At 33.6% G+C, this 27555-nt stretch overlaps 2 protein-coding genes across 7 annotated transcripts in view; one reads left to right on the top strand and one right to left on the bottom strand.

Annotated features, from left to right (window-relative positions):
* The window catches only part of LOC125852319 (uncharacterized), a 42373-nt gene extending 19656 nt beyond the window's left edge, over nt 1-22717 (bottom strand). The window contains exons 1-23 of one of the 6 annotated variants that reach the window (XM_049532075.1): nt 22301-22716; nt 22058-22165; nt 20984-21132; nt 18412-18493; nt 17823-18247; nt 16587-17019; nt 16255-16478; nt 15125-15320; nt 14833-14981; nt 14534-14708; nt 14384-14437; nt 13448-13627; nt 12412-12524; nt 11612-11785; nt 11387-11444; nt 11127-11186; nt 10597-10638; nt 10380-10510; nt 10110-10242; nt 9955-10032; nt 9372-9488; nt 9125-9187; nt 8340-9047 (exon numbers count right to left, since the gene is read on the bottom strand). In XM_049532075.1, the coding sequence (XP_049388032.1) occupies nt 8961-9047; nt 9125-9187; nt 9372-9488; nt 9955-10032; nt 10110-10242; nt 10380-10510; nt 10597-10638; nt 11127-11186; nt 11387-11444; nt 11612-11785; nt 12412-12524; nt 13448-13627; nt 14384-14437; nt 14534-14708; nt 14833-14981; nt 15125-15320; nt 16255-16478; nt 16587-17019; nt 17823-18247; nt 18412-18493; nt 20984-21132; nt 22058-22165; nt 22301-22447 (3378 nt within the window). In that variant the 5' untranslated portion in view covers nt 22448-22716 and the 3' untranslated portion in view covers nt 8340-8960. Of the gene's footprint in view, nt 1-8339; nt 9048-9124; nt 9188-9371; nt 9489-9954; nt 10033-10109; nt 10243-10379; nt 10511-10596; nt 10639-11126; nt 11187-11386; nt 11445-11611; nt 11786-12411; nt 12525-13447; nt 13628-14383; nt 14438-14533; nt 14709-14832; nt 14982-15124; nt 15321-16254; nt 16479-16586; nt 17020-17822; nt 18248-18411; nt 18494-20983; nt 21133-22057; nt 22166-22300 lie in introns of those variants that run through there. The other 5 variants (XM_049532081.1, XM_049532085.1, XM_049532088.1 and 2 more) reach the window with 5 other exon arrangements.
* Nucleotides 1111-8032, top strand: LOC125852373 (ferric reduction oxidase 2-like). Its single transcript, XM_049532115.1, has 8 exons — nt 1111-1346; nt 1882-1990; nt 2079-2261; nt 3188-3422; nt 6059-6386; nt 6466-6709; nt 6837-7540; nt 7637-8032. The coding sequence occupies exons 1-8, from the start codon at nt 1148-1150 to the stop codon at nt 7774-7776; spliced, it is 2142 nt and encodes a 713-aa protein (XP_049388072.1). The 5' UTR covers nt 1111-1147; the 3' UTR covers nt 7777-8032.
* Nucleotides 22718-27555: the final 4838 nt, after the last annotated feature.

Below are 27555 nucleotides of genomic sequence, written 5' to 3' on the forward strand. Positions count from 1 at the left end.
CATAGTAAGTGAAGATTACTAAAAAGAAATAGAGTAAACCTAAACTCACATAAAAGAAAATTGTCTTGAATGACGTATATTATCTGGTGCAATCAATATAAAATTAGCAAAAAACAAGAAATAATTGATTTTTTTTTTATAAAAGATGATACTAATTAGTTGAGAATCTATTTCAATCATGTATATTTTAGGTATACTATACTTTTTTAAAAGTCTTTAACCTTACCACAGTAATGACATATATATTCAATATAATCCTATACAGTAGCGTCTGAAGTGGATAAAATATACACAAAACTTAAACTTATTAAAATATTTTTTAGTAGAAGAAACTATGGAGAACTTATTAGTATATATTAGAATTAGTTATATATATGGAGCACAGCCCCTGTCTACCACTAGTTTACATTATCCTGCATGCACATCTTTTTGTATTGTGTTCTTTTTTTCTTTTATATATATATATATATATATATATATATATAGTATTTCTTTATTTTTACATATTTTATGATACTGTTATACCTACTATCCCATAGCCAAGCTGCAACAATATCACAAAATAAAAAAATAAACAAAAGAGAGAAAATCTAAGGCAACAACAAACAAGATTCATGGTACAAAACTAAAGCCAAAAGATCTTTAAAAAAAATGGTTTGCTTTTAAATATGTGTTTTAATACTTTCTCCATTTTGTCATTAAGATATCCAACAAAACAATCTTTAATTAGTAATTGCTAAAAGAAAATATATATTTACAAAAGTAGTAACTAAAAATATATTGCATTTGGTTAGGGTGTTAGATACAAATCAAACTAAAATGATATATATGTCATGTATACATTCACCATAGCTATTTTACTTGTAAAATATATTTTAAGTGATCTGATAACGCTGACGATTTATATAACTTAACCTCAAATATTTAGTAAAAAAAATTGAAAGTTAGATGAAAAAAAATGAAAAAATGAAAAATATATGGAAAATTGGGCCCTAGGAAGACAAGATCACTAGACCATTGAGAGGTGCAATAATCTTGTCAAGTCAGCATCCCATACAAATTTTGCTTATTTATAGCATACAACTTGTAAACACATATTTGCTATATATTTCTAATATTCAACAAAAACTAATTTGTTACAAGAAAAATGGACGTGATGAATAAGAGATCATCATCATTTTCTGATGTGAAAATTAGAATGATACAAGGAGCAATATTAGCTTTAGCACTTACAATATTTCTTGGGAATTTAATGATGTGGATTATTATGCCAACCTCTACATATTATCAAAAATGGTATCCTGTTCTTGTTACTGCCACCAATTCCACATTCTTTGATATTCAAGGTATTTTAATTTTAATTAAGTCTTCCATTTTTTCCATCCCTTTCCTCATATTGACAGAGGTGGATTCAGGATTTGAATATTATAAATTTGAGTTTGGAAGTATACTACTAAAAACATGTGAATTTCTGATGGAAATTTTCAAGGAAAATTGGCTTGTTAGAAACTTTTCCGATGGAGCTCCCTTGGAAAAAATTCGTGGGAAATTTGCGTGTTTTTAGTAGTGTATGTGTATAAGGTTCGTCAGAAATCATTTAATTTACAGGATTCAATTTGTACTTATTTTGTGGATCTTTTAATATATATGTATATAAGGTTCAAGTCAAAATTACATACTGAGTTTGGATGAACTCGCAAGTGATTAACTACATTTACCCTTGCTTTTTGGGAATTTTTGATAAATTTGGAACGATACAGAAAATAATGCCAGCATGAAAATTGGACTTCATTGTTTTTTTCTTTTGTTTCTCTTTTTTCTTGTTGAGATGAGGGTAAATAAAAGAAATTATAATTTTGATTCTTGGTGGTTATTTTACAGGTACCATTATGATGAACTTCACATTCCCAATCTTATTCATAGCTGTTTTGGGCTGTCTTTATGTCCATCTAGAGAAGAAAAAAAGTGATATTGTCACTTCATCATATCGGTATGATATATACAACAATATTTTTATTTTGTTTTTTGTTTTTGAGATTATGATATATTTAATTATTTTTATTGTTGTTTAATTTCAGCAATAAAGATTGGTTGAAGATATTGAAGAAGCCAAAAATCATCAAACCATTAGGAATAGTGACATGGATAGAACTATTTTTTCTAGCCATGTTCATTATTCTCTGTGTTTGGTATTTCTCAGCATTTGTCTATCTTCAATTTAGTACCATTACTACTTATGCAGCAACTAAAGGAGTTGAAGTGTAAGTTTCTCCTTTTCGTTTATATTATCTGTCTTTTAAGATTTTTACACACATATATAAAGATATACAAAATCCTTAGTGTATGTTAGGATTAGTTTATTTTTAGGTGCTTTTGGTTTTTAAACATTTTTTTTAGTATTGGAGATGTTTGAAAAGGTTAAAAAGTGCCTTTAAGCACTCATTTTAGACCTATTTTTAAGAAGAAAAAAAGTCAAAAACTTAAATTAGGGTATCTTGATATCCTCTACTTATAAGTTTTAGTTATTGACTTATAAGTTACTAGTATTTAATAATGTCTTTATCAATTAATACTTCACTAATTAGAGAATTATGGATGAATTTAATTTAGAAAAAAACGTGTAAATTAAATTATTCTTGCTTGTCTATAAAGTAAAATATTATTTTGGAATAAGTTCAATTTGTTAAACGACTTATATTTGAGACAGAAGAGAGTGACAATAATTGAATGAAAATTATGATGTTTTCACTATTATATTCACCAATATTTAAGCAGTCAAATATTTTGACACAAGTTCAATTTGTCAAACGACTAATATTTGAGACCGAAAAGAGTTACAGTAATTGAACGAAGATTACTATTATATTCATGAATACTTAAGTAGTCAAGACTCAAGTGTAACATGTATAAAATTTATTTTTTAGTTTTTTATATTACTTATTATATAGATGAATACTTGAGTAGTCAGGAGTAAAATGTATAGAATTTAGTTTTAAATTTTTTCTTTCACTTTTTTTTAGTCTTATTTATTTTGCAATATTAACTTTGGCAAGGGATTGTGATTGATCATGATATTCATAGCCTTACTTCTTTTTCAGCCTAACTTAGTTTTGTTTCTTCTGATCGACTCGACTCTTTTCCCTATCTTGACCTGAAGTTTTTTTTTTTTGTGGTGGAAATTTTGTAGGTGGCAAGCAAGAATTGATGAGTTGGCTTTAGTGATAGGGCTAACAGGGAATATATGTTTAACATTTCTATTTTATCCAGTGAGTAGATGCTCTTCAATTTTGCCTCTTTTGGGACTAACTTCAGAAGGCAGCATCAAATATCATATATGGTTGGGACATATGACTATGACTCTTTTCACTATTCATGGTCTTCTTTATATTCTCTTTTGGGCTGTCTCTGGGAGATTACATGAGGTAATTATGTCATTCATTTTTAATTAATATATAGTATATTATTTCAATAATTGCAATATCAAATGTGTGTTAAAATGGGGTAATAAGGCTAAGCGGAGCGAAAAAAGGTTTTTTCTGATATGAACTTATTTATAGAATGGTATACGTTCCAAAAATGCTTTTTTAAAATACTGATACTAAGATTTTTCTCTGTAACAATCTTAAGTGACGATCTACATGCCTTTTAAAACCGACACACATGACATGAGATCTCCAATGATTGATTCGTTGAAAATTAGCGATTTTCTAATAATGCTTAAGTGCTAACCTAATTTCGCGCATTAAAATTGTGAAATTTGTAGATCTCTCTTCTTTTTTGGGGGGGGAGGGGGGTGGTGTTGGGGTTTTTGAAGATTATGTGTGTAAATAATTATTGTGTAACCGCATCCATTAGTACATGAATTAAGAAAAAAGAGTTTTGATGTACAAGAAACTACTTAATTAATCAAGATTCAAGAGAACGTTAAGATGATAATTACACATTAAGTTTTCTTGATTTGCCACTCAATAATGACATTTGATAGTGTCCACACTAAAAAGAAAGTGTGAATATTAAGTTCACTTGGGTTTCAAATTAAACCCCACCATATGTTAAAAACACAACAGAAATATTGATTTTTTGGTGGTCTAATTGGACTTTAACCTTCATAGTTTTGAGAAGTGAGCAATAATAACAACCGTAACAAACAACTTGTGGAGAATGATTATTTTCAACCAACACAAAAATACATCATATGTAAAGAGATTAAGTTTTAAGCATTGATAATGGAGGAAAAATTAATATAATTTGGTTCCTAATTATATATTATACGGTAATTACAGATAAATCTTATAAGTAGAAAAAATAAGTTTCATGAATTGTATTTCATGTTAATTGTGTTCTCCCCATTCTCCAATATGTGCACCTCATCTTTACCCCATCGTAATAGGCAATAGCCCTCGTTACCAACAATCCATACCCCTGCCACACGGAAATGCTTTTTAATAGAACTTTAGTCTTGGTTGATCGTAATCAAGAAATCACTAATTTCACTTGGTGGATTAAAATTGTTTGACTTATCTACTACTGTATTCTCATCTCCAATTTATTTTTATATAAATATTTTTAAAATAATATTTTTTTATATATCAAACATTAAAAATATAAATAAATAGAAAAACTCACATATTCTTCTTAAAATAATATCCATAAAAAATATTTCTCTTCACATCGAACCCACCTAAGGTTCAGATTCTTAAAGGCAAAACTAGATAGTTATGTATCTTCACTCTTTTTAAGGTCACTATATATGTGAGTTGTCACATTATGAGAGGAGCAATCAAAAATATAATAATGTGATAAACTAATAATACAGAAGATTTCATCATTACATTTTTTTAATCCTTTTTCTATCAACAAACCCTTTTACCCTTTTCATATAAAAAATTAAGTCAATTTCTAAATAAGCTCTTTTTTCAAAACAAGACAAAAGAAATGATTAAATTTCCTTTTTAATTTCCATATAAGCTTTTTTTCCCTCAATAAACAAACTCATACCATAAACTGCCGAATTACATTCAGTCTAATAATATCGATGAAAGTCATCCACACAATAGCGTAAATTCACTTCTCAAAATCCCTCCCTTCCCGTTGCCAAATTGGAAAAAAAAATCACAAAATTGACAAGTATTAAGCATATCACATGAAAAATGAAAATCAAAGAATATAAAATAGATTTCATAACTTTCAATGAAAGACAACACATGGTTGATGGTTGATTAACTAACACAGTCAAAGTAATATAAAAGGAATAAAAGTTTGGTGAGACAGTTAAATGTGGGGAACCTCTTTGTCTTTAACACTAAATTCTCCACTAGAATTGGAAACTTATTCATCAAAAAAGAAAAAAGTCCAAGAGCCATTAGGCATGAGTATGACACAACACAATAAGTAAGTGGAATTTTGGACCACATAAATCAAATATTTGTTTGAACTTTCTGCTTTCTGTTTGGTGTTTTCTAACTTTATAGAATATTCCCCCATTTAATAAAAAAAATGAAATGATTTAAAGGTTCAAGTATGACATCCATTTTGGTATCTATTTAAAAATTCTAGAAGATACCCACGACACCTAAATGACCTAATCATATTATATCTATAATTAATTATTCATGCATGCATGAGTATAAATCAAAATAATACTATGTGATAATGGGAAACCAAGAATTTTACAAAGGAAATTCAAAATTTAAGAAATATACACAAAATACAGATAATATTTGACTATTTATAAAAATGTAGTGTAATTTTCGGATGCTTTCGCCACTTATAGCTCTAGTAGTTTATTTTCTTTAACGATATACATAGACTATACTTTGATTATATATGTTTATACACATATCATACATGGATTATGCATATATACATACATCTGTGGCTATCTTTAGTCTAAGCAACGATTATCTTTACATAAATAGCCGGCCGGAGTCATTGTTGCATAGATTACACATCATGAGTTATGCACATTTGATCAGTTGACGAATATTTAGGTTAATATTCTTCTGTTTTAATTGATCATATCTTATTTACTGGAGTAGCTAGTTTTGGTTTGTTGCAGATGTTGACATGGGATCCACATTACATATCAAATGTATCTGGAGAACTTAGTTTACTATTTGGATTAATATTATGGGCTACAACATTTCCAGCAATTAGAAGAAGAATGTTTGAACTCTTCTTCTACACTCATTATCTCTACATTCTATTCATGGTTTTCTACATACTCCACACTGGAATATTCTATGCCTGCATTATGCTTCCTGGTTTCTTCCTCTTCTTGATCGATCGATACTTGAGATTCTTGCAATCCAAGCAAAAAGTTCGTTTGATTTCAGCCAGAGTTTTGACTTGTGAAACTCTTGAACTCAACTTCTCCAAAATATCAGGTAAGCTACAATTCCCATCTCTCATTTTCCAGATTACTTGTCTCACTTTTTATGGACGATTACTTGTTCTAATTAATAGGTTTGGAGTACGCTCCTACGAGCATTATGTTCCTAAATGTGCCAAGCATATCCAAATTGCAGTGGCATCCATTCACTGTAACTTCAAACAGTAACTTAGAATCAGATACAATTAGTGTTGTCATTAAATGTGAAGGAAGTTGGACTAAGAAGCTTTACAGTGTCATGTCTTTGCCTTCTTCTGTCAATCGTATTGATGTTTCTGTTGAAGGACCCTATGGACCTGCTTCCACTCATTTCCTAAGGTTAGATATGTTTAACAGTATCAGTCTGAAGATCTTTTACTCTCTCTGTACATGGAGCTTAAACTCTTCTGAGTCGATGTAGTTCCACTATGATATGTTGTGATGGTGTGGTCAATTTTGATGACAGGCATGATACATTGGTGTTGATCAGTGGAGGAAGTGGAATAGCTCCATTCATTTCAATCATCAGAGAGCTGATTTATATGAGCTCAACACTGAAATGCAAAACTCCCAAGATCTTATTACTTAGTATGTTCAGGAACACTTCACAACTCTCAATGTTAAAACTTCTTCATCCTATAGCAGGCACTCCTTCAGGATGTTCTTCTAATCTTGACCTACAAATTGAGGCTTATATAACCAGAGAGACTGAATCAGCACAAGAAAAATCTGAACCCCTACGGACCATTTTGTTCAAACCTGACCACTCTGATGCACCCATAACCCCCATTTTAGGCCAGAATAACTGGCTCTGGCTTGCTGCTATAATATCGTCTTCGTTTGCTCTGTACCTTCTATTTGTGGGACTTCTTTACCAATACTATGTTTACCCTATGGATCATGGTACTAATAAGGTATTCCCAATCTACACAAGGGCTTTGTTCAACATGTTGTTTATAGCAGCTGCTATAGTAATTGCAGCAAGTGCAGCCTTCCTATGGAACAAGAAGAAAAGTGATAGGGAAACTAAGCAGATTCAGGACATGGCAGATTCAGCAAAATCTTTAAACTCGTTATTAGCTTATGCTGATCAAGAGCTAGAAAGTCTTCCTCAACAATCGCTCGACAAATCTATCAAGACACATTATGGCCACCGACCTGATCTCAAGAGTAATTACTACAATATCTTTGCATAATCAAAACTACTAAGTAGTACTTTGTTTCCCAACTCTTTATGTTTGGTAACTAAATGAAATTCTTTTGCAGGAATATTGCTAGAAGTTAAAGGATCAAGTGTTGGAGTACTTGCCTCTGGACCGAAGACCTTGAGGCATGACGTAGCAGCCATTTGCTCATCTGGGTTGGTTGAAAATCTGCACTTCGAGTCCACCAGCTTCACCTGGTGATTTCCAGAGCTACCTTAAAAGGACTTTATAAGAATGTAGCAGTATCTATGTAGATATTATGCCCTGTAATATGTTCCAGTCTTCTGGTTGGATCAATATGTGTATTTAAAATAGGTATTGTGGGTATGGTTGCCCAAGATAACATTACTTTTTGTCGAATATAATATGTAAGGTATTGTAAGTAGCCTTTGGAAGAGGAAATAAGGTTCATGGGATTTGAATGGAACCTGTATTTGTCCGAGAAATTAGACTAAACTATGACCATCTCATTCCCAACTTATTATTGATGTATAACCAAACAGTTTCTATAACTTTAACTAAGATAAGGTCTGAAACTTCCCAGTTTCCTAGTTTTATCTTTCCATCAACAAATTCCAATTCCCACTCCTACAATATGATTTTGTGCTATGCTTCTATCTTTCTTTCATTGCAAATCGCAACCCATAATACCTACATACAATTTTGAACAGGCAAAGCTTGACATATCTTCTTAAAGTACCCTATGCAGTCTCCCAGAACCATAGATCTAACAGTCAGAAGAAGTAATATGAGGTGAAGAATTCTGAAGCATAAATATTCAGCTTTATTTGTCCACATGATGAAATGCACAAAATATTCTGGATACTCACTTTCAGAAGATCAAAATCTTTAATCCAAGAGTCCCCCCTTTTCATTACAATCTCCCACACCCTCAATGAAAAAGATGAAATCTGGTATAAACTGTAAATAAATAAAAAAGAAGGAAAGGAACATGGAAAAAGTGATGCAGTAATGCACAAAATCTTCTCTATTCTCTATTTATTGGAACATCAGATCTTTCATACAAGAGGTGCCCCTTTTCATTACAATCACCCACACCCTTGATGAAAAAGCTAAAATTTGATACAAACTATAAATCATGAAAAAGAAACAGGACCATGGAAACCAAAGAAGAACTAATAGCAATGATATGCCTATCTACAAAATAAATTCTGCAGGACACAGATGGGTAAAAGTAGAACCGGAACCGAAATCTCATCTCGTGCCTTTTGCAGAGCCGCTCAACCCCCTTCCTAATAGAGCAGTAGACATTGATGCTGATTTCAAGTTGGTGCGGTTAAAGCTTGAAGTAGAAGATCTCACTGGAAGCTCTTTTAACCATTAATAGCAAAGCTGACCAAGGGAGCTCTTTACATCCAGAGAGCTCACGTCTCTTCTGAATTTGAAGTGGATGAAAGTTTTTCATCCAAACTTTCAAGCAAGTCATGGTATTCGACAAATGATGGATGGGTCTGAAGATGCACATGAAAACCACGGTGAGATGCACAAATAAAGTCAGCGTATCCAAGAAATAATGTATCAAATTTACCTTTAAAGTAATGCTATATGCTTTCCACAAGCGTAAATCATGCTGAAATAAATCAAACAAGACCTGAGCAAAAATAACAAAAGGAACCTCATGTGAGTTGCAACTAACAAAAGCAATTCTCAAAATAAGCAGAATTTGAGGTTCTCCCAAATGGGAACAAAGAAAAACTGATGGCAACTCATTTTTCATGTAGTTAAGGCAACATATCTATAATATCCTATATCCAGTTAAAGGAAGTTAGCCAAACCTCAGACCGCCTCAAAAGTGTGGCCAATACTACAATCCACTCTTTGAACTTCACAGAGCACATATGAGACAAAAGGAACTCTGCATCTAAACGACTTTGCAATGTTTCCATCTGAAGCTGATGATTCAAACGAAACAAGATTATCAGTATGAGTATTAAGTTCAACAACAGTTATAGCTGAACATACTTTAAGAATGCATATCAGCAAACATATTAACAGAATTACATCTTAAAAAAGAAATTCGGGCACCATTTGGGAACTCACTAACATAAGTCAAAAGTTGTTACATGAACTGGAACATCTATGGACATAAATAAGGAACAAAGCATGAAACCAAGAGATTGAAATTAATTTAAGAGTACTTTTCCGAACACAAAGATCAATAAACTCATACTTGATCATGAAGTAGAAGCTTCACATATTCTCTGGAGACAAAATGCCCCAACACATCCCCAAGAGAATAGCCCTTGTGATGCAAGAGCTTAAAATAGTTTATGGACATAATTCACCCTATCATCCATCTAATATGATGATACATTTGTGGCAGTCAAAATAGCATTGACAAGCAATAGTTGTTAGTACCTTCTGCCCAATAAGTTCAAAGCCTGAAGCAAAATTGTCCAAACGAGCACTTCCATATCTCTCTCGCTGCAAATATTCCTGCAAGACATTTATATCACATGATCTGTTTTTTAATAACATAATAAGATACAATCTGAAATGTTTGTCAATCATACCACAAGATCAAACTGCGTGCCCTTCACAAATGCAACGAGCTTTGACAGTTCTTTTCCAGACATCAAATAGCTTGCATGACTTTCTAAAATATTCTTAACAGAAGCAACATGTGCACTCTGCTCCTTAAATGAACTGCTCCAAAAAAAATTATAAGAAAAAGGAATGAAGTAAGTGCAAGTCTTCTTCCATCATCAGCACCAGAATCTTAGGTGCCAATTTTTTCTAAAATAAAACAAAGAACTGGCACTAATTAATGTAACTACATCTACCCTTTGGACTCCAAAGTTTGCCTCCGCTGACTAGAAGGAAACAGAAAATATCCAAAGAATCTAGGAGATAGCTTCTCAGAATCAGTGGTTGTGGGTTCATATTCCCGTCCAGATCTGAGAAGAAACCTCACCTGAAAACCAAGCAAAAAAATGTGAATAGTTCACACAAAGAAGACAATTATCTTGTTAAAAACATGATTGACATCAAAGTTCATACCAGTTCCCCTGCTAGTTCATATAAAGACTCATCCAATGTTGCCTGGGAATGTGGAGAACACCATGTGAGGTCAAGGAATAAGTCCAAACTTGTTGATGTTACTGAAATTTTGACTTTACCAAGCATGTGTTCATTTGATTTTCCATTTGGAAATAAATTGAACTAAAGTTCATTGAGATCTTCATAACGTTTGAAATGCCTGGGACCAAATATCATTTATCCTTTACCCAGTCAATTTGATGTCTTACAGACGACAAAGTCATGGAAATTGTCGAAAAGAACATCCATTATCGACATCCTAAACAGTGTGTTTTGACACATCTAAACGAAACCATTCAGCGACAAAAATTACTTAATCTTGGATTGTTCATTAAACTTTTTCCTTGTACATATGTAACTATATCTGCAACATCTTCTGCCTATTTAATTTCTTCAGCAGGATAACAAAAACATATATACTTATCCAGGGAAATACTTCAATGCATTACATGGATAAAAGGCCAAAATTCATTACATCTGCACGTGATTACCTGCAACAAACGCAATGCACAATACTGACTTACAGCTGGACCTTCAAGCTTAGCAATTACCTGCAGCAAGAAGTATGTTAAGCAAAAGACATCCAAAGGTAAGATTTCTTCAGAGATATTTCTCAACACAAATTAAAGTAGCCCCAGACCCCTCCTAAAAAGGGGGAAATTAGAAGAGATATACAATTTGTAGCTGAAGACAAGATGGAGATTCCAGACAGAAATTTGAAACTGAAAGCCTGTAAGGCTGTAACTCTTACTAGTATATAGCAAGCGGCAGTTCGATACCATCTCCTTTGGAAACATTCCTCAAATAACCTAAATATAAAGACAAATTAGCTAATAATGGAGTTCGACACAAGCAGAATTTAGTTTCTACAATCTATGGTCTATCTAACAGGCTTTTAATATACATCAAAGCTGCTGTTTGGTTAAAACTCATTCAATAGTGTCGTACAAGTTAAAGAATAAATTATTTTACATACTCGGTCGATCTCCCAGCAGCAGCAAACAAATCTGCCCAATGCCGGCCATCAGTCTTTCTTGCAACACTAACGACCACGTCAAAGTACTCCGGAAAATTTCTAATCAAATCACATGTCTTATCCAGAAGTGAGGAACTTGTTGAATGATTGGGAATAACACTCTGATTCTTGCTCCTGTAAAAGAAGACGCATATTTTACTACATGATGGAAAATATAAGTGTGTTCTGGGGGCTGGCAGAGGGAGAAAAAAGAGCTAAGAGAAGACTGTCAGATCAAAGTCATAGAAAATTAGTGACTACCTCAAGAAGAAACTTCCAAGTTCCAACAAAAGATGCCCCAAGAAACAACATTCAACAAAAATAAACTCTACCTCATTTTATATAACTGTTTTTTTCTCAAAACTAGTACTACTATTGTCAGGGTCAACTGGGTTTTCTTAAAACAATTCTATACATCTAAAACCATTAAATTTTAGAAGTATGATTCTTACTACTTTTTGTATAGCTTTTTGAGTATGTGAATTGTAATTTAAATAACTAAAGGCATTGATGTAAAAAAAAATTAATCTTGAAATAAGACTGTTGAATCCTTGGTACTCCATAAGTGTTCATTATGAATGGGTTGGAGGGAGACGGACTACTAGAGCAAGACATTATTTGTGATTCAACAATGTTCCCACGGAAGCTTCCTGAATATCAGAACTCTAAATTCTGGAAAAATATCCATGATAAAAAGGTCAGCAGGAGTACTTTGGATAGCAAGTGATAATCTTACAAATTATTTAATTGGTAAAAATTACCCAGAAATGTCGGCTTCAAACACAGTAAAAAGGAGCCACTCTAAACAATGCGAAAAATGTGGCTTCTCTGCTGATAATTGTGCCAATCTTAGAGCTTCTTCCTTTTTATCCCTCTGCCAAAACAGTAAGAGAGATCATCACAAAAAATGAAGTTGTTTGTTAATTCTGTTTCATGTGAATCCTCGCGGTTAACAAACTATAAAGATTATAGCAGCGTCATGGAAATGAATGCTTATTCAGATGAAAACAGAGACACCTAAAACACACACACAGACAAAAAGAAAAAGGGAAAAAATACGGATTATCCAAAAAATTGTCTACCAAAATATCGATAATAGACATAGAACATGAATACCTACTAACAGGGTACTTCTCACTCAAGTGCAAAACGTTTCATCTTGTGGTACTTCTCATTTTCTAAATATCTAATAATATTTTTAAATATAAATTAATCATCATTCTAATGCACAGAAAATAGCTCAAATAGCTCTGAATAAACAAAAGAAAGCATTCAACTAGGGTTGGAAGAACTTCATGATTTGATTTGGGACAAATTATAATGAATGCTGAAGTCCATTATACCGTACTGTCATTTAATAGAAATTATGTAATTACGATCTTACAATTTTAAAATTTCTAGCACATTGTAAAGTGAAAAATGAGCTCCATTCCCGCGGCTCACACCCGGGGTAATGCAATTTCATGTTTACATACCATTAGTCTCTCTCTCTCTCTCTCAAAGCACATAATGGGTAATGCAATTGCATTGTTATATACTATAACTCTCTCAAAAAAAATGTGCAAAGAAAACGTAGCACTTGGCACTTCTCCATATGGAAAATCAAAAGCAATGATTTGACAGAAATGTCACCATCAACTTCCTTGGAGAAAGATATTTTTTTTCTTAGTTTGGAATTTAAAAACAATCGCCACTAAAGAAAGATAACCTGTTTCCAAACTTCCACCTTTTTATCAACAAAAAGATATTCCATCAGTTGTCTCACTTTACCCTTTGAATGTAACAACTGCAAGGTACCTGTAGAAGATGTCGAAGTAGGCAATGCAAAATAGTCTGAGCTTGAGGTGATGGCTCAAAACATGGAAACTCTGTACATGCGGAAAATGACATTCTCTGGGAGACGCCAACTACAACTCCAGCGTTTGGAAGCAAACCAAGAGGATAAACCTCACGATCAAAATCCAGCTCCGGATCCAACTACAAGTTCACACCGTAGATTCAAATAAATGAAAGAACAGTAGATGCAATTTTAGACATAAAGGGAAAGACAGATCATGAGATTTTAGGTTTGTGCATGATAATAGGCTCTCTTTTTAAAGAGAATTTATGTGTGATGGTAGTTAATGATCCGGGGCAATAAATGCTAAGCTAAGGTCATAAATGCTAACTATCCGTGGACCTTATTTTGGTCATAAACTAAAGATGATCAATAATAATACTCTGATGCTTAAATTTGGCAAAAGATGAATCTTAATTTTTTAGGCAAGAAGTACATCCAAGCAGGTATTTCAATTCTCTTTTCAAATGACATCATGAAATGATCCATTATTTAAACTTCAATCCAGGTTCCACCCTTCAGCTATATTTCACTTGGGACTCCACTGTTTTTAACTTTAATTAGCCCCTAAAGTGTTTGACCTTGAGAAATGCTTAAGCACTTCCAATATCCCAAACAACCTATACCAGAAAATATCTCGGCTTCTTTTTACTTCCCCTGATCTTGTTGATACTGACAACTTCTCTTTAATCTTCTTTCCCAACTCCTCCCCTCAAGTGAAAAGAAAGAAAAGGGAAGCAAACTTTTCACATACACCAGTGCATATCAAAACAGACCAAAGGCCATATTTCTTGAATCATTAAAGAGCTACTAATAACTGAAATATGGAAAATTATAGATAGTGTAAAATCAAAGACAAAAGACCATGTGGACTATAGCAATAACATCGTGAATACCTGCAAAAAATCCTCTTGCTTAAAAACATCAGCACCAGGAGATGGATACCAAACCTGTAATAAGGAGCTTTTAACCAGTATATAAATCAGACTTGTAAGGTAAGTACATAATTTTTCAAAATAACTCTAACTGTTAAAGAAAACTGTTACCTGCATTCCACGGTGGCCATAGTCTAACCATGAGACTTCCTCAATCAAGCTTGCTTTCTCCTCTGACTGACCACAGGTAACCCAAAACAACTCTACAGAGTCTGTAAGTTCTCTTTCTCTCCCCTCATCCAAATCAAGAAGTGAAAGCTCTCCATTTGTCCTTTGTATTAAGCATCTGAAAGTACATGCAAGCACTATAAAATGACAACAAAGTCCTAAAGCACATATCACTTATCAGTACACATCGATACTAGCATGCAGCAATGCAGAGATGTAAACATTCAGCAATAAGTACATACCGGGTAGGCTCTCGGACTGACAGATCCAAAGAAGTTGACAGACCACCATTTCCTGCAATGCCTTCTCTTGGGAGCTGATCAGGAATAAAACGCATTGATGCAGGATGGCTCTTTGCAGTCATGATTGATAGCTCTCGTACTGTAGAAAGCTGTTTGTCATGTTATCACTTAAAAACGTATGACAGACACAATACTCCTATTCAAAAGAAATTGTGATATATATCTTGAGCTGTAAAATGCAAAAGAAACTTCGACTCAGTTTTATAGAGAATTTACTCCAAGGAAGTTTCACCTGCAAATCGGGAGAACTCGAAGGCGTTAGTTCACCAGATAACTTCACATGGTAAATATGGACATCGAAAGGTCGGTAAGTGACAAGAAGATAATCTTGGTAAACATCCATGACCATCGGTTTGGTAAGCAAAGGTTTCCGACATAGAAGTGAACTCTGATCAAGGTGATATCTGGGATAGAAAAGCAATTCATACCTGCAATACAAATCAAAGTTGAACAAGTGCTGTTAAAAGCTATATTTAAGAACCCTCTAGATACAATCTAAAAGTTCCTTTTTTTTGTTTTAACATAGAATCTAAAAGATTCAATCTACAACTGGAAAGCTACATTGGTCCTTAAATCAGAAAAATGACTTTCTCGCTCCTTAAAAATACTGACCATATATTCAAACAGAAGCAGAGACAAATAGAGGATTCTGCAGCAAACACTTGCGACATAGAAGTGTTAACAATATTTGCTGCAGTCTCGATGCATCTGTCTGACCATAAGAAATCTCTTCTGAGCAGAAGGACATCCATTTCACATACTAGCTGCCTCTTGTGACCATACAGATCATGAGTCATTTAGTAAAACATTATTTATCATTCAGCATTCAAGGGTAAGATTTGTAATTGGAGCTCCTGAATAGAATGTCACTCCACCCAGGCTGCACCCTTTAGTGGCCAAGCTAACATATCACCAAAAAAGGTAGCTGCTTATTCAACTAGATGCATATGAAGTTCTTTAGTTTTCAAAAATATTCCTGATGTTTTCCACTTATGATCACCATTTATTCAACTACCCATCACTCATCCAGATTTTCATGCCAAGAGATGTTCTTCTTTACTGCTAGATGCTCCCTGATTAATAATGATTATCTCACCCCTAAAATACATTGCTATCTAAGCGCAAACCAAACACACAGTAGTTTCTTAATAAACCAGGTCAAATATCAGAACACACCTTCAAATTCAGTAAAGTCAACGCTAACCAGCAGTAAGGTGTAAGAAAATCCAATATACGAATATACATTTCTTGTACAATCAAACCTTGTGTAAAACGTAATAACAAATGTAAATTGCTCATCTATCCTCATACAGCATAAGTTGATGCTGTTTAGGTATTAGCTAATGCACATAGATAGCTCACCCGTCAGAAGAATCATCATAGTTGCAGACAACAACAATCTTCCCAAGCCATAACAAGCCTCTGCACTGGATCTTTTGTTCCTGAGTGACATCTCCAAAAACTCTCCACTTTTTCAATCTTATGTCATATAAGATCAGTCCATGAAGGCCAGCAGCTGCTAAGTACATTCCATCCTTGCTAGCAGCCACATGTTGAACTGGCCAATTCTGAGAGATGTAGGAAACCTAGCGGAGAGTTAAACTACATTAGAGATATACCGTCTCAACAAAGAAAAACAAAAGCAACATAAAATATGAATAAACCATACTCATCAGTAAAAAATAACTCTTAACTGGTAGACTAAGATGCAAGAGTTTTAGTTCATCAGTATCTTCTGTCTGCACAACAAGCAACCGATCTTCACCATAGATTACTTGTCGGACATAAGTAGTCCCAGAGACTCCTCTGTTCAGACAGCACTTTCCAAAAGAGAATGCAATTATTCTCTCTGAAGATCCTTCCTCAACAGCATAAAGCCTGTATCCATATTCATCCCAGTTCATCAATGAGGTACCGTTCATCATAGGTTCATACTTACATTCCTGATTTCGCTTGACCACTGGAGAAGATGCAGAACTTAAGCCAATTTGACGAATGGTGGACATCAAGCGACAACCAGAAACAGACCAAACTGTTAGCCCTCTTAACTTCCACCCAACTGCAAAAGCTGAATTATCAGGTGTCCATGCAACACAACTGACAGCACCAGTGTCCTCCACTGAATATCTGCAGAAGAATTGCAGGTTATTGAAAGTCAAGGAAGTCCAATATTTTTTGTTTAGTGTTGCAATTTTCCTCATACAAAATCTTCCATCACCTTCCTTTCATTCTAAAGAGATGAAGCCAGAGCTAAAGAGAGCCAGTACTGCTCTAAAACATCTCAAATCATACCAACTAGGTAGGATATTCTCATTTTAATGGTTCATAGTGATGATTTTGATTCAACACTAGTTCTGCTAACTGCCAAGATTTCATAGATATATGCTTCCCATGGTTTACACACGAAACTATTTCTGAAAAGGGCATATAGGCATAAATTAATCATTGGTTAGACCGTTGATGGTACAACTGAAATAATCCCCTTTGGTAGCAAATTTGGGCATTATGATCACAGATATAATTATCTTACACAGATGCTTCTTCAATTTTACTTTCTACACACCAGAAAAAGAAACGTTGAATAAACTTAAATAGTTTTTTATCGTTTGAGAAAAACAGGTGCCTTAAAACACACATCCTTCTTTTGTGAGTGTGTCACCTTGCGCAGGCATGATCTTCTCTGTCCCATTCCAATTTTATCAGAGGATCACAGATCATTATAAAATTTAGTTGCCACATACTATTATTTACTAACTTAATCATCTATTATCAAAAGCTAACAAACACTTCAAAACAAGACTCAGACATAAATAAATGAAATTAGCAAGGTACAAAATAATCAAAATGCAATTTACACTAAAGGGTTCTCTCATCAGCAACCAATTGTGACTGTCTTTTACCAAACTCGGATGTCTACAGCAAAAGCTTACCCCCAATCATACAGAGAAACAGAACGCAGAAGCGAAGCAGATTCTGCAATGTCATACAACTCAACAACACCTCTTCTGGTACCAACAGCAAGGAGTTGTTGATCTGAAGCAACTGCAGCACATACAGCATCACCAGAACCCAGTTTCTTTTCAGCTTTGATAGACTCCATTTGCTTCAGACCCTTTTTGCTCACAGAACATAAGACCAGTTGTCCATCAGAAAATAGCACAACAAGCAACCTTAAGGGTAAGGAGAACTCCAAATGGATCACAGCAGAGTTTTTCGACAAATGATGACTGCATTTAGAAAAGGATAAACTCCCGCCAGAAGCAAGACCATTTTCCAAAGAACTTGCTAGTTTAGGAACCCCACTGTCATCACGAGACTGAACATCAAGATCAAAGGCATCCAAGGCCCCACAAAACTGCAATACAACAAAAAATCATGAGCAAACATTTCCTACATTTTCTGCCAACTGAAATGAGCAACTATAGACTTTAATTTAAATAAGTAGACATAAACTAGAAATGTCATCTAAAATTTTCACATTAATGTGCGACATAATTAAGACATGTTTAAAAGAATTACCTCTCCCTTCCAGGATATATTATACAGAGATCCATCAGAAAGCCCAACTATCATATGTTTGTTGTCACAAACTACATTGCTCCTGCAAGCCACATATGCAGGGAATAAACTATGTGTTTCAGCTGAGATCAATAGACGACGAGTTAAATAATGAAGAAATTAATCCGGCATGAAAGACATGAACGGAACTATCTTTACCTTCTCCACAAAATAAACTCCAGTGAAACAACACAAAGTCCCATAAGTAACAAAGTACAGACAGATAGGAACTCAGGCTCTCAATATGGTAACAGATGAAGATAAACTATAGGTGACAATTTAAACTATGAGCCAAACTAGTCCTACTTAATTGACAACTTAAGCTACAAAACCAAAATAATCTTTAAGAAAGTCCAGTTCTAAAATACTGGAGAAACACAGGATTCACCACCAAGGTTATCTTCATTCAAGATCAACAACGGGATCAGACTCAACTGTCTTAAAGTTCAAACTCAATGGCTTTTCCTTTTTTACAAGAAGTTTTTTTTTTTTTTGATGAAAGTAAGATGATTTCATTAAAAGCACCAAGAAGATGCAGATTGTACAATAGACTGAGCTCAGATCTTTAAAGGCAGTTAAGTCTTTTATATAACTTTCCAACACCACCTGTCAATGATTTCATTTGATGAGCATAGAGGAGTATAAGGTGCCTTAGCATAATAGAGACCATTTCTGGAGTTTCCCCACCTTATGTTGTCGACTACATTTTCCATTACAGAGAAGCCTTGTAATTTGGCAAGTAGAGTTAGAAACCCTTCCTGAATAGAATGAGCCAGCAATTGTCTTGCCAATTCTGAGAGATAGTGGAGTCTTGATTTTGGGCTATCTAATAGAGGTTAGGAAAATCTAATATTAGTATAGAGCCTTGCAACCATTTATCTTTCCAGAATTTTATGTTAATGCCATTGCCCAATTTGAAGTATGAGTTGGAGAAAAATTCACTCCATAGTTTCCTGATGCTCTTCCATGGTTCAACTCCATATGGACTCCTGGTGAGCAACTACACCAATGATTCCGGGGTCATGCTTAACCCTGACAACCTCTTTCCATAGTGGATTCTCCTCCTGGTTGACTCTCCATAACCATTTCATCAACAGACATTTGTTGTGGGTGCAGAGATCCCTAATTCCTAGGCCTCCAAATCTTTTTGGCAAGATGACCTTTGACCGTTTAGCAAGGTGAAATCTATGGCCCTTGTTGCGCCCTTCCCATAGGAATGTTATCCTGATTTTGTCCAGTTGCTTCACTACTTCGCTGGGGATTGGAATAAGGGACACCAACTATGTAGGGATGCTGTCCAACACACTACTGATCAGTGTCAACCTTCCTCCCAAAGAGAGGTATTGTCTCTGCCAAGAAGCAAGTTTCTTTTCAAATTTTTTAACAACTCCATTCCACACCTCTGTTGATTTACATTTTGTCCCAAGTAGAAGCTCAAGATAAGTGGTGGGCAATGTATCAGTGCCACAACATAGGATTCAAGCTAGCTCATCCAAATTTTTTACTTCATTGTTAGGGAAGATAGATTCAATGTTACCATTGTCTATGCTATTTCTTGGAGAAAAAGGTATTGTATTAAAATTGCACTAAGATTGTCTATGCTATTATTTAAGGAAGAGGAGCAACTTTCATGCCGCCCTTGACAAAGTTTGTCACATTTTCTGCCTCACTCTCATAAATTCTACTAACAAAATGAGAGAAAAGGTTTTCCTCCACTTTCTACTCATTATTTCATGTCTTATATCTTTCTATCGTGTACTAATATTCCCACAAGCCACAGTCACTCATTTGTACATTCTTTTTATTTGACATATCAATTTATTTGATTTATAAATTGTGGTAAGGATTTTATATGTTATTTTACAGGATTAAGAAGTATAACAAAATCATACTCAGGACTTTTGCAGAGGTTTCTAGTAACTGTTAGTCTCCCTTTAGAAACTAGCAGAGAGAGTTGAACATCCTTTATATAGTTTGATGGAGACAAATCTTTCATCCGATTACATTTGCACTTTGCAATCCTCGGGTCTCATATAAATGTCCATAGTGAACAAAAAGCAAGGGAAGAAGTATTTTATTTTATTTGGGGGGGGNGGGGGGGGTTCCCACCCGGTCTCCTGTACCCTCTTGGAGCCCAACTAAATCCGGATTCGCGCCGGCGGAAAGTCCCACATTGGGAGGTAAAGCTCCCTAACAAAGGCAACTCTGTGCCCAGGGGGACTCAAACCCGAGACCTCCGATTAAGGATGAAGTAGTACTTACCACTCCACCACAAACTTGTTGTTTCATGAATCAATGAAATAATAGAAACCTATCACTTGTTGTGAGGAGAGAGTACCAACAAACCTTTGACTCAGGACCAGTAGGACATCTAGTAGCTTTAAAGAAAATAAGGTACTTTCAGAAAACATTTCTCATCTCATGGATAACCGAAGACTTGTTTTTATTTCAAGGTAGGAAAGATCCGAGGGTGAAGGTTACAGCTTGAGATTAAAATTATAAATGGTCAAAAAGTAGAAAAAGGGTAACTTACATTGTCAAGTTCCTGTTAGCAAAAGGCACTTGTTCATTCAAGAGCGAAGTTATGCTTGCTAGAAACAAACCAGTTGGTTGTTTGCCTCCAATTTGTATTTTCCTATCGGTAAATTGGACCTTCAGAATGTGTAGGTAGAAGGAAGAGGTCTGCCACACAAACAAAGTTAGACAAAGAATAAAAAGGTACTCATTGCTTCACACATATCAAAGCAACTCTAACTTCTCAACATCAGAAACGGGTGCGACAAACAGTAACAGTCTTGAAATGTCAGCAAATAATTTTTTTTTGAGAAAGTTAACTGGTATTATAAACATAGAAGTACACCAATAGTGAACTCCTGTAGTAATTACATCAAAAGTATAGAGGGTTTACCAAAAAGAAACTAAGCACCTATCTCCCTCATAAACTATCTAAGAATAGGGTAAATTATTTGCTGCTTTGCTGCATGTCAGCAAATAATTTTAGGATTTAAGTTTTTCTTTTTTTTGATGACAAGGGAAATCCGCAGCCGCTACTCTTTGGGTGCGCATAGGATTTAAGTTAATATTTTACACTATCAGTATATTTAGCATGATATTTACCCTCAGCTTTTCAATCCACAACTTCCATAGACAATTGAATTGATAGTGTATAAATCTGAACCCAATTTTCCTAGAAAGCTCAGCAAGCACTTTATTCTCAAGTGTCCATAGAAGTAAAGCTACTCTTACAAGATAATTCAAATAGTAGAGCATCTTATATAATTGTTTATGGGTGTGAAATCATCAAGTTTCACATTTCCCATAAATTCTGGACAATACACTATGTAAAGGCACTTGGGATCCCTAAACCATTCCGCTGTTGAGCACAATTTTTAACTTAAATGCCAAAATTGTCACATTTACCCACTAAAAGATCACGTGAAACAGGCTACTCTACCAACTTAAACTATACATAACACTGATAAAAGGACTCCACCAACCAACTATTCTAACCAGTCGATGTTGGGTATATAATTACTCTCTTTTCATTCTTCCTATTCAAGCACATTACATTACAAAGACATCATAATCCCAATCAATGTTAACTTACAAGAACTGCAATCAATTTGGTATCAGGACTCCAAACAGCTCGCAAATTCTCGCCTTCCTTCTGAATTGAATCCAAGCTTCTCTTGTACTTGCCCAATCTCACTCTATGCTGCAGCCAATCCAAAACCCAAAAGAAATGTAAGAAATTGATCAACACCCAGTTCAAAACATCATAAAAATGTGAAGAATTCTCATCAACCAAACCGAAATTCTCGACAAAAAAAAAAATTGATCAAACTCTGACCTGTGAGGAGGACCATAGTTCAAGATGAGTAGGAGAAACGACAAGCAATAAGCGATTAATGACTTTGAGGTACACAATTTGCTGTGAAGAAGGGCATAGCCCTGATTCCATAGGAATGACCTGTGGCCATCCATATGCCATATACATCTTCTTGAAAATTTAAGCGAAAAAATCCTGAACAGGGGATACTTTAGTTTCCGAAGCTTCTCAATCCGAAAAAAATCAGGAGAAAATGCAGATCAAAGAGTGCGGGAGAGCATGATTAGGGTTTTAATGGAGATCCAAATCTGAGTGAACTTGATGAAGAAAATGATGAAAGAGAGTGTCAATGTGATGAGACCTCCCTTTCAGTTGGGGTTTGGATCTCAGAGAGTTTTGAAGAAGAACTGTGATGCTGCTACACATTCATTTCCTTTAATTTGTATTTTGACCCCTCACTGTTTTTAAACCCTCTAGTCACGTAGCCCGTGTAATCTTATAAAGTAAAATTTAAATGTTAGCATGTAGGTTAATCTTATTCCTACTTCAGAGATAGAAAATATATTTTTGATAGACTCTCGGTTCAAGGAGTCTAGAAAAAAAGTAATGAGAAATAGCAAATCAGACCATGAGGATAACTATAACAAAATAAAATGATAGTCTGATACAAGAAACAATACATAATAACAGAAATAGAAGGACAAGAAGCTAAGGCATGATACTAAAAATATTAGTATGAACGAATAATGAGACAACATATTGTAATTTATACTCTAATTGGTGTCCTCCGATCAACAGTTTGTCATATGTCATGTCTTCGATAAACTGAAATTATGTCATGTCTTGTCTAATTACTTTTTTCTAATAATTCTTCGATATACCTATATATCTCACGAAAAATTCATAGACATCCTCTCACACCTCCACAACAAAGTATACAGACATTTTATCTTCACATGTTTGAACCATCTTAATTTTGTTTCCCGTATCTTCTCCTCCACAAAAGTCACTCTCCTCTTATTTAGGATATCCTCATTTCTAATCATATCTTTCCTAGCTGATTGTTGACAATTTGTACTATAATTAATTTATTGTCTGCTAACTTGGATAGAACATAACGGATACATAAAGATCAAATAAAGTATTACTATTGAATTGGATCCCTCAATCTCATCCATATTCCAATTAAACCCTTGGCAGAAAAATCTCATGTAGTATATTTATTAGGCAACGTGAAAATTCTAAGACCATCTCCGATCTACCTCTATTTTACTCTCTATTTTCTATATTTGGAAAGTGAAATAGAGAATGGATACTTCAAATCACTCTCTATTCTTCAAATTTAGAGAGTTGAATAGTAGTTCTCCAAATTTGAAGAATTACTATACTCTCTATATCACTTTTTCAATATTTTATTATTTTCATTACTTTCTAATTAACATATTATTTTACATATAATTTCATTAATTAAATATCTAATATTCATAATTCTTTTTACATATAATATAATATTTTTAAAAATATATTATTTAATATATACTACTTTTATTTCAAATTAATAGTATTTTTCTAATTTTCATCAATAATAATAAAAAATTATTATTAATTTTCATTATAAAAAATACACAAAATTAAAATGGTAAGATGAAAAATTTAATTTAAATACAAGTAACAATACAATACATAACATAATAATTTAAATACAAGATAAAATACAATACATAATATAATAATTAATTCGCGATGAAACAATAATCATATCGAAAAGATGTTGAACGTGCATTCAGAGTTTTGCAATTATTGCAGGACCTTTTTTGAGAAAGGAAGTGCTACATGATATAATGACTACATGTATTATACTGCACAACGTGATAATTGAGGATGAACGTGATCTTAATGCACCAATTCAAGGTGTCGTAGAGGCTCCAACTCCCACGATAGAAATGGTGGTAGATGAAAACCTCCGATTTGAACAATTTTTAGCTAGACATAAAAAAATTAAGGACAAAAATGCTCATTTTGAACTCCGTAATGCATTAATAGAGCATTTATGGGAGCAACGTAATAATTTCAAAAATTGAGTGTTTATGTAATGTCTATGTAATTGTATTTCACTTTTATTTGAATTTGTCCATTAATTTATATATTATATAATATTTTCTTGCAATTTATGGTATTTAAAAATTTAGAATAAAATATAATTTTATATTAAATAAAAAATTTGAAAAATAAATTTTTGTATCACATGAGAATTATATAAAGTAATTATTGGAAAAAAGAAACAAATAATTTATATTATGAAATAAGAAAATAAGAATGAAATAGAAATAATAATATAATATTGAGGAGAGAAAAAAATATTCCTTTTTAGAGAGTAAAATAGAGAATTGGATTGAAGTTGGTTGTTTGAAAAAATAGAGAACTCTATATTTAAAGAGTAAAATAGAGTGTAGGGTTGGAAATGCCCGAGTAAAAATAAGTTATGGATCCAAAATAATAATAACACGTAAAGATTATGAGTTTAATAAGAGTACATGTGTTAATATTATGTGTAAAAATAACGTCCATAGGTCTCCTCCTCTTTGTGGACTGCTAAAGTCAACATAGACAGGGCATTTAAGATCAGAAAGACAAAGTGTTTGCAATTAATTAGTCTTGAAGACTTGAAAACTGAATGTGTTAATTGATAATAAACTCACAAAAAATTGGCTACTAGAGAATAGAGTAAAGGATTAAAATTGTCCTTTTATGTTTGAATTAAGAATCAAAGTAATTTTTGTGTTTTATCACGGAGTACTAATAGTCTTTCATGTTTCAACAATTAGTACACTTTTGATACTCTTGCAAACAGACTTCAATCCATAAAATATCAAGTCTCTTGTATTTACCAACACCAAGAGAATCAAAACTACATAGAACAACACTAAAATTTTAGCAAACTTTTACCGAAACTGCAGCAGAGCACCAACAATACGTAAAAATAGCACCAAAAGTTCATCAAAATAACATTAGAATTGCACCTAAACAGTACTGACAATGAACCATATTAGTTGGACTAAATTCACACTAATACAACACTATGGTTGCCCCAACATAGCAGCATAAAAGATCCAAAATTACACCAGAAAAGTATCAAAACAACATTTGAATTACACTAAAACAGCAGCATCAGAATAGCCTCTAAATCAACATTAAACTTGCATCAACACCACCACCAGAAAGCACTAGAACTGCACCAGAAACAACACTAGAAAGTCACTGTAACAGCTCCAAAACTGCACGACAAAAGCTCCAAAAACAAACTCCAAATTTGCACCAAAACAGCAGCACCATATTCGCACTAAAACAACACAAAAATTGCACCAAAACTGCACCAGATTCTCATAGAAACTACACCAAAAAAAGAAAAGAAACTGAAAAACAATAGCAAAATATAGTTTAAACCTGAAAAGCACACAATGATCCATTCTTTACCCAAAAAAGGTGTAATTTTTTTATAATGTAACTCCACTTTGTTGGGTTTGTGTGAATTTTCCCAAGAAGAATTCATTTCTTCTCCTTGTCCTACTTCTCCATGTTTCATATTTTCTTGTTGAACTTCAGAACATCTTAGTCTAACCTCAAAGCACAATATATATAAATATTTATATTAGCTAAAGATAATTAAATGATGAAATAATTCAAAAATGATGTTAAAAGATAATACAGGTAGTTTATCACAAACAGAAGAAGCAGTTGTTAGAGTTTGTGTTAGAGTTGATCTCAATGTATTGTAGTTGTAATAGGATTGTAATTGTGATTATTCTATATTATAAATATAAGTCATGCGGGTGAGTAAACACACACTTTTACATATCAATTTCTGTCTTTCATCTGCAGCTTCAGGCTGCACATCTTTAGTTTTGCAAGTCCTTTTGTTATGACCTGACTTGTGGCAAGTACTACAATCTAGAGATTTTTGTTTCCTTTTCATCGTTGTTCGACTTGCTCCTACTTCATCAGCTTCTTTTCTTCTAGGAATCATGGACATTATCAAGAGTGTCTTCTCGATTAGCCCAAATAGCTATAGTTGCGTGCTTGCAAGGGACTCCATTTTCTACAAGTACATATTCTCTTCTCCAAGTCCACTGCCCAATTATCCATGATACTAGCTCCTATAATTTCATAGTTCCATTGATTTGACTTTCTAGGAATATATTCTCCGGCTGCCTTCTGATTTTTAAGCAATATTTCTTTAAATCTTGGGACAAACATCGCCTAGATTCCATTGTTCTGCTTTCTCCCTGTTAGCTAGCATTCTAGCCATGAGTAGATATCTCAGTTTCTCCGAAAGTATCAAAATTGGCTTGTCTCTAGCATCATATTAAATCAGATGCATATCCACAAATCTCCGCCATCATTTTAAACTCCTGAAGATTCAAGGTGTTCACATTAATGTAATCAATATAGTCTATGCTGCCATTTATGTATTGTTTGTCTGGAATATGTCTCATGACACCCCCATGATATATTTTTATACTAACAAATGAATCTTCAAGTACTGGATCTGAATTTAAAAAAAACAAGCATATATTACATAAGGTGTTGTAGTTTACAAAAGTATAAAACAAACTAACGAATGGAAAATGCTTCAACTTAATAATCAAATACAATACTGTTGCATTCAAAATAAAGAAATTCAATGCTCGTAATTATATAAACAGAAAATAGTACATCAAATCAGAGATCTTGGGAATTCGATTCTTACTTTTTAAAAAATTATAATCGATAAATTTGTTTTAAGTAAAGTCATTCTCTTAAACTTGAAGGTTCTCCAATAGATATCTAATGATGATTTTTGGGGTCGCCTTAATAATTCACGAAGCTGGAGCTGCTGAAGAATGCATCACAGTGATATCGGTGTGCGCTAGCTTTGTGAACTATGACACACCAGATTCCATTCCAGGTGCATAATCTTGTGTTGCTATAACGACCCTAAGCAACATAGCTAGCTCCATGCCTCCACTGGCATTGAGATTCGACAGTTCGTTTGCGGATGCAGGAGGATCTTATTACTTCTTACAACCCAAATGCTATGCCATTGCCACTTTGGCTAATTTCTGTAGTGTTTTTTTTTTTTTGGTTTCACCATTGATCCTAATACTGTTTGTGAATAGTAAGACTATCATGAGTTTCTTACCACTTAATACTTTGTAGTTTCTTTTTTGAATCTAACCATTCAATATCCTAATCTCTAGATTCAGGATCAATAAGTGGGTTAAAATGTATTCTACACA

Source organism: Solanum stenotomum, chromosome 1 (assembly GCF_019186545.1).
Source record: "Solanum stenotomum isolate F172 chromosome 1, ASM1918654v1, whole genome shotgun sequence".
Classification (NCBI taxonomy): Eukaryota; Viridiplantae; Streptophyta; class Magnoliopsida; order Solanales; family Solanaceae; genus Solanum; species Solanum stenotomum.